Source organism: Emydura macquarii, unplaced genomic scaffold (genome assembly GCF_026122565.2).
Source record: "Emydura macquarii macquarii isolate MOO-44397 ecotype Brisbane River unplaced genomic scaffold, CSIRO-AGI_Emac_v2 contig_2205, whole genome shotgun sequence".
NCBI classification, from domain to species: domain Eukaryota; kingdom Metazoa; phylum Chordata; order Testudines; family Chelidae; genus Emydura; species Emydura macquarii.
In genome coordinates, this window is record NW_027132342.1 from 29,246,154 (window position 1) to 29,254,217 (window position 8,064).

Below are 8,064 nucleotides of genomic sequence, written 5' to 3' on the forward strand. Positions count from 1 at the left end.
TCTGCTGAATGAGTGCAGAGGTAGTTTATGCATCATGCTCCAGATTGGCTTATGCTGATGTCATTTGTGGATTTGCCCCATTTATGGATCATTTTTAAATTCAGTGCTGCTGTTAAAGCTCTTGCCAACTGCTGCAAATTCTTCCCTTAATGTGTTGCACTCAAAGGAGAGAAGGAAATGAATCAACAAGTATCACTCACTTCATGGTGACTGCCATGATGGCCTCTATTTTAAATACTTCCATTCTTGAAGGGTGCTTGGTTGTGGCGCTCTGCCATAAGAGATTGGGATGAGCTCATGTTATCTTTGGAGCAAAACTCAAACTGTTTGACTCTTTTCCTTCAGCAGAGAAGTAACTGACTCTACTTCTCCCTTAGAGTGGAAAAAAGAACACAGTCCACACCACAGCTTAAAACTCAAGTTGCTTAATAGAATCTATGGTGACTTTCAGTATACAAGTAAAACCATAGTGTGCCTTCATAGACCCCAAAGACCTCATTTGCTGAACGAGATTTTGTTGACGCTTCTGACTTATTGGGATTCCAGTCAAATAAAAAGAATTAATGTTGATTCTTCATGGTCGAACATGTCTAGGAAGCCCAATGAAAGGGGACCAGAGTCAGACATGATTTCTCTGATATTTAAAGCTGTAAGTCATTAATGCAGAGATGCAAGCAGTCCTGAATGTGCTAAATCTTTATTTGTGTTTGGGTTTTTTGTTTGTTTTTGAACCTGTTGAAACTAGTGTAAGGACCTCAACATTTTAACTGGGTAACAATAAGACTTTTCTGATTGTAGGAAGGTACAGACATAGCTTTACTGATGGAGACATTTGAAGTTAAACTCTCTAGAGATCTTTGGACAAAGTGATGTCAAAATGCAGTTTCTTTGACTAGATGGAGCACAGTTGTACACAGATTGAATTTACTTTTCACTGTTAATTGGTTCATGCATGTATTTCCTCAGTGCCTCTTGTGTCTTGGGTTCTGTCAGTGTACCATTCTTTTACTGCTGAGGTGCTACCATGGTGGGTGTGAGAACTTTTATCTGCCTTTATGTAAAATAAATCCAAATGGAAATTGTTGCTTCAGGTGATTCAGCACTAAGACCCTGATTCAGCAAAGAATTTGAGTTTTCATTTTAATGCCCCTACTAGTCAAAAGTTAAACATACGCTTCACATTCTTCACGGAATCAGGGCCTAGTACTGAACAGCTACTTTGCAGTACATCATGGGAATCTACTGATGAAGGCAGAGGACTGGGAGTCAGACCTGCATTTTATTCCACAGTTCTATGCTTATTTATTCAGTGATCTTGGACAAGTTACTTGCTCTATGTAGCTCAGTTTTCCACCCGTAAAATGGGAATAATACCCAGCTTCTACTACATTGTTGAGAGCACCTCTAGTGAAAGAAGCTACAGAAATATTCCTATTCCTTTTGTCAGTGTCAGTTTTGCCTGGGACAATGTATTTGGTTTTAGTGTTTGGTTTTCTATGTCCTCATTCAATTACAAGTTAATAGTTTAGGGTTTTGGTTTCAAACAGAACAATTAGCAAAACTAGTACTTTACTCTGAGGATTATATAGACTGTTAAAGTAAATTCTTAAAGCTACTAAATGCAAGGATTAATTTCTGGATCTCGACATGTTACCCAAGATAGTTCTGTAACTTTTATGGTTTATAAATTCTAACATAACAGGTTATCAGCTTCTCATTAAATAACAGATTCTACTAGCTTGTTAGAAATCATTTTTGGCTCTAAAATGCAAATTAACAGAACTTCTAGTGTCATGAACCTAATAGTTGTATGGTTTATGTACAATTTACATCTTGAGCAGTATCCGTGAAGCTTTTTGGACTCTCCCCTTGTGTGCATCTCTGCACCAAAAGCAGAGAAGAACTAACCTCTTAATAGAAGACCGACGTCCCTGTGTGTATTGAAAATGTTACAATTAGCCAGTGACAGCTTACATGTTGGTTGTCTTGTATGTTTTTGTCAGCTGAGATGAACACTTGTGTATAAAAGTGGTGACTACTTAAATTTTACAATGATTGCCTTCATGCTGAAATGTGCAGTTATTCAGATACTTGTCTTGGTGGTTTTTAAACACACTATCCTCAAAAAGAGGTTCTTATCTGCCACTTGGCTTGTGTGGAGGCATTTAAAATGCTTTGCTTTTTCACCTTTTGAAGGGCATCAGGAAAAACTTAAACATTTTTGCATATAAGGGGAAAAATTGCATACTGTAGATCTAGAATAAAATGTAACTTGCAATTTATTACAGCTTTTAACAAATTGGGGCACAGAACACATCACTTATTATGGGAAGATGTATTCTGCTGTGGTAAATAGGTATATACTCGAATATTTACAGCTGTTGTAGAGGTATCTTTTGCATGAGTCCTGCTGGTAAATGTCCAATCATTGTGACATTCAGTGAACACTTGCTTGGCTTTTTCATAGTCAGTGACATTCTAATTCCCAGCATGAAAAATAGTAACTCTGTGTGCTCCAACTTAATTTTCCCCAAAAATAGTCTTTTCCCCTTTGTGTTAGAATAAAATATTCCTTAGTAAAACTTGCTGAATTTGTGAATAAGAACATTGGATAAAATTTTCATGTTGACTTCATTTTTTGAAAACATTTACCCATGTTAAGCAAAGAAATAATTCTAGTACTACTTTGAATTTTTAGACATTTCAGTTTTTTACAGTACACTTCTACAATTTTTATTCCTGCTGTAGATTGGCAGTGCTCTACTGAAATGCTCTTTATTTTTTTACAGTTTATTGCAATTTCCACTACATTACATACAAATTCGATTCACTCATGTCTAGCTGTTTGTGGATTCAAACTCATAAGAACCATATTCACTAGTAGTAAATGTGCAGCATACTAACAGTTTTTTGTATTTTTCTTCTTTACAGATCCGAGTGGTGAATGCATTTCGTAGTTCCTTGTATGAAGGGTTAGAGAAACCTGAGACAAGAAGTTCAATTCACAATTTTATGACACATCCTGAGTTTAGAATAGAAGATTCTGAGCCTCATATTCCCCTTATTGATGATACTGATGCTGAAGATGATGCTCCAACAAAACGCAACTCCACTCCTCCCCCTTCTCCCAACAAAAATAACAATGCGGTTGACAGTGGAATTCACCTTACAACAGACATGAACAAGTCTGCTACCTCTTCATCCCCAGGGAGCCCACTACATAGTTTGGAAACATCACTCTGATTGTAAGCTGAATGTTAACACACTAGCTGCATTGTAAAGAAACAAATTGAAACTGGGTCTTTTCACACATTGTGATGGACAAGATAGTAGTCTTGTCCTGGACTTCAACAGAAGACACACCTGTACGAATGTAGATTTATTTTTTTAAAAAAGCTTTCTGCCAGACTTGAGGGTGCTTTTGGGGGTGGGAGTAATAATGAACTCTGACAGATAAACAGTAACTCGGCATAAGTGACCTGCGGATCATCAGTTGTACTTAATGGTCCTGAACAGTGTGTTAGAACTTTAGTTTATCTTGATCCTTTTGAGGGGAGGGCTGGGAAGGACAAAGCTCTGGATCATTGAATCAATACTTTAATTTCTGCTGTTGGCTGTTAATAATTTGGATTATTTATGTTTATAAATGATACAGATCTGTTTACAAGGTTTGTAGATACTTTTTTGTTCCTGTTCATAGATGGGAAGCTTCCTTATAAATGATGCAGAGAAAAAATTAGTCCTTCAAATACTGCTGTATTTTCAGGAAAAGGGTGTTTCTATTGAAACTGTACTAAATTTTGCCTGCAATTTACTTTGTTAAATATTGTAGATAAATTGCTAATACTGATAGCCAAATAGATAACACTAATGCTTTGTAAAAACATGAGCAGTGGTGTTCTAATGAAGTTATGGCCTCTGTCCTAATTAGTTTCTTAAATACATTTACTACTTAATGGTTTTGAAACAACTGTTTAATTTTTAAAAATTTTGAGAAACTTACTGAATAACTTTGTTGAGAATTTAGTAGAGGATTGTTTAATGCAGGACATCAATATGTGATGGAACTTGCTTGAAATACTTTTGTTATCTCAGGCAAAATGGATTAAATCAAAATACATCAGAACTTTAGTCCTTTTTGTTTTTGTCTAAACATGTTAGCTTAGTGCTGTCTTGGTGAACTGTGAGTGGAACTGTGTTGATTTTTTTCTAATCTATAGAATCCTTCCTACAGCATGAGGGCTGTTGGCATTTTGAAAGGTTGTTAGTAGGTAGCATACATGTTTTCCTTTTTGTTTTTGGAATTTGTTTGTAAACATGAATAAATCTGCCCTTTTATTAAAATAAATATGCAGCGATGGTTTTTTACAGATTTTTCTCAGCTTCACTGGAAACATTGAAAAGGTAGACTGCTTTGTATTACTAGCAAAATTAAACTACAATTTCAAGATGGTAACAGCCCCATTAAAAAGCACTTTTATAAATCAGATGTTGGTGACTACCCTACAGAATGCATGTAAGTTAAGGCACCCAAAAATATCTTCATTGAGTCAAATGGATACTTCTAGTGATTGATTGATTGATTGTGGCTGAAAATTTATCTCAGGGTGAAAAGACTGTGAGTAGTAAATAATGTATTGTCTTTCATTTATATAACTTTAAAATCCAAATAAAATCAAGTTAGTTGATATGGGGTCAGCTGACAAAGTATTTGCATGTTCTTAGTTAAGCAATATCTTTTGGCACCAAAAAATTACCTGCTAGCAATTGGCTGAATAATAGTCACGTGTCCACCAACTGGATTATTATTTTATCAAACATCCCCCCTCCCGCCCCGCCCCCAAGTCCCACTCTTCCATAGTTTTCTTCTTGTGCATGTAACTGTTTCATCTTTACCTGTTTCCTGGTTTGGTTTTAGCCAGTGGAACTAATTCAGGGTGAGAATCCTGGTGATATTCACTGGCTCAGATAAGTAGTCCAGAAATAGACCTGGTTGACTGTGAAAGACTGCCTACATCTTTAAAGGTAGTGTCTTCCTTTCAGAGCTATGGCAGCATGTGCCATCAGGGTTTAAACTCTTAAATCCGTTTTGTGAGCTGTTGTAGACTTTCATAGGATCTGCACCAGCCATAGACGGGATCCTGGTGTTTGTCTGAACCCTGAAAATAGACACCAGTTGCCCACATGGCATAAGAGTGCATAACCTCCTTGAAGGAATCAGGCTAGTAATGAGAGGAAAGAGGAGGGCGTTGGGGGAGAGAAAACTATCTTAAAAACTCAGGATGCAAAATAAATTGGGTTAAAGGCATTAACTTAAAGTTAGATGATCGCTCTTTTATTATGGGTATGATCTATATAAACTCTCTGGATTTCTTAGAATACAATGAAAATATTGCTTTCTAGGATTTAAAAGAACTTTAGTGGGAGTAATCATCCTGGGGTTTCAAGCACTGTATCCCACTGTCAACCATTCTTTAAACCTTGAGAGGATTTTCTCTGCCCATAGACTTGGAAAGGACAAGGTCTTCTTTCTAGGCACAGGATATTTATACTTGACACTTTTGTACGGCGACTTCTCCCAGAGCTCTTTAGGGTACTAGATGTAACTGGAAAAAATGTAAGTTAGAAACTAGGTAGAGTTCTGACTGTAAATAGGCTCAGACGTTCTCCCTACCTAGTTCAGAATAACTTCCTCTCATAAATGACGGCTTTAAAATGGAAGGAAGTTGTTTTATCTTTTCTTAAAACTACCCTGCCATGTGCAATTGAATGTTTACGTGATAATTTTTACCTTCATTTAAAATGAAAATTTTTTCCCCTTCTGTCCTAATAGTGGTCAAGATTCCGTTATACCTTTAAAAAAACTGAATTATACACTAAAGCCTTTGGGGGAAAACATAAAAACGTGTAGGCTTGTGCACAAATGATTCTTTCGGATCCTGTTAACATTCAGAACATTGACTTTGCTTTATAGCAAATGTAAGTGAAACCTGAAATTAGGAATACTTGTTTAAAAGGGGAAATGCTTTCTTTATTGTTGTGATCTCAAGAAACCATAACATGTTACTAAGCTTATAAAAATAATTCACTTTTTAGCTGCTGAGCCCTTTATTATCTTTCCGGTTGTAAGGTTTACTTGTCTTGCTCATTGTAACTGAAATAAATAAATGTGCTGTTCATCTCCAGTTTGAATGGGGACTGATTTGAATGTCCTACAGTACAGTTTAAGATTTTGGAAATGCATAGTTAATGCTACTACTGTAATCACTTTGCTCCTGAAATGTTACAACTTATCTCAATACTGAGTTTGTTACATGCTGTAAAATGTGTACTGTACTATGATCATGCAACATGGACTTTTTCTATTTGTACTGAATTAGCATTTTAGCAAGAAGATTGGTTTAATATAAATCTTGTTTTACAAAATAGTGGTTAATGATATCAAATATCAGCATTGTAAATAGGATGAATAATGGGATGCAAAGAATAACTTACATAAAGGCAGCAAGTCTTGCTCAAACTGAAATTCAGTGTCTTAAATGGGGCAAAAAGTAGTAATATTTTTTACACATAGAACCTTTTTGCTTCTGTATCCACTCTGTCTGTCTTCTCCCTGATAATAAGATCTAAATTGTGGAACAGTCTCCCAAGAGAAGTAACGGAAACATATGATTTCAAATCATCCCAAAGCAATGCTAAATATACTATAGAGAACAGTCCTTAAGCAAGGACTAGATATGAACCAATGTCATTTCTGCGTCTTCAAATCAGCCATACTGGATAAGGATATTATAGGCAGGTTTGTGATTAAATGATTCAGAGAAACTGAACTCTGACTTATGTTTTAAATCAAGAGGTTACCACCTCTTCAGGCTATTGTTTCAGGCTCGCTGCAGACTCTAGAAGACATTTCTCATAGGCTTATATTTGAAAGGTGTCCTACAGGACTGCTCAGACATTTAAAAAAAAAATTTTTTTTTAAATCTTAAATTCTGCAGAAATTGGAGCCATTGGCAAACTGCTGGAATGATGAAGGTCACATTGAACTTTGCATGAAATTAAACAGAGTAGAATGTCTGTCTTAAATTCAGTAGCACTTCAGATGCAGGAACTACTTGGTGGTTCTAAAGATTTTATACGAGTGGTGCATGTCTGCTGATCTTCCTGTATGTTGGAGCCCGCCTGCTGTTTGGACTGACATAAGTTTTGTTGGATGAACCTGGCCACTGAGGGAGGCCTGTCCCCATCTACTTTCCTCCAGATATATCTGCCTCTACAGATGGACAGCCCAGGAGATCCCCATTCTTTTCACCATTCCTTTTCTGTTGAAAGCCCATGAGGAAGTCTTTCATGGAACTCTTTTTTCCTGATTTTTCTGTTCCTGCCTAATTTCTTTTTTCCGCAGTTTTGCATACAGAGGTTTTTTCACATTTCTCTGAAGAGCCTGTAGCAACAGTCAAGATGGTTTACTCTGTGTCTAAGATATGGGTCCATTCCCTCTCCTCTAAAGGCACCTATTAAATGCCTTTCTGTTCAGAGGCTTCTTACTGAGCTGGAAAATACAGAAGCTGTGGGATGGTTGATCCCACATAAAACATGACAGCGCCAAAATGCTTAGCTGAGAGCCAAAAAAGCATTGAGAGAACCAGCTGCATGTATGGAATCACCCCTTTAGAGAATAAAGTGAAGTCAAGAGCTACTGTGCACCAAAAAAGTGGAATATAGCATCAAAAAAAAATTAAAGTTAATTTCTCAGTAGCAGGGATGAGGTTAAAAATATGCACTTCCAGTCATTTATCAACTTTGATAGCAAGCTCCTGGTCCTCTTCCCTTCTCAATGGATGTGCTCACAAAGGTGCTGCACTGGATGGTTATGACTTCAGGAAAGCAAGCAGGCCTCTTTTTTTTCTTCAGCTACACAGCTTCTCCTCATGCACTGTGTCCAATACAGGTCATTACATGGTCACTTTTTCAACTTTGCCGATCATTGTCCTGAATGTGCTTATAGAAGTGAAGCATGGGATGCTTATGGCTACAGGAAGAAAGTCAATTTCTCACCCTAGC

The 8,064-nt window shown here is 36.7% G+C and overlaps 1 protein-coding gene across 5 annotated transcripts in view; it reads left to right on the forward strand.

The window, feature by feature from the left end:
- The window catches only part of ATP2B1 (ATPase plasma membrane Ca2+ transporting 1), a 110,233-nt gene extending 103,807 nt beyond the window's left edge, over positions 1-6,426 (forward strand). For all 5 annotated transcript variants that reach the window (XM_067559836.1, XM_067559839.1, XM_067559834.1 and 2 more), the window contains one exon: positions 2,932-6,426. In XM_067559836.1, the coding sequence (XP_067415937.1) occupies positions 2,932-3,243 (312 nt within the window). In that variant the 3' untranslated portion in view covers positions 3,244-6,426. The remainder of the gene's footprint in view (positions 1-2,931) is intronic.
- Positions 6,427-8,064: the final 1,638 nt, after the last annotated feature.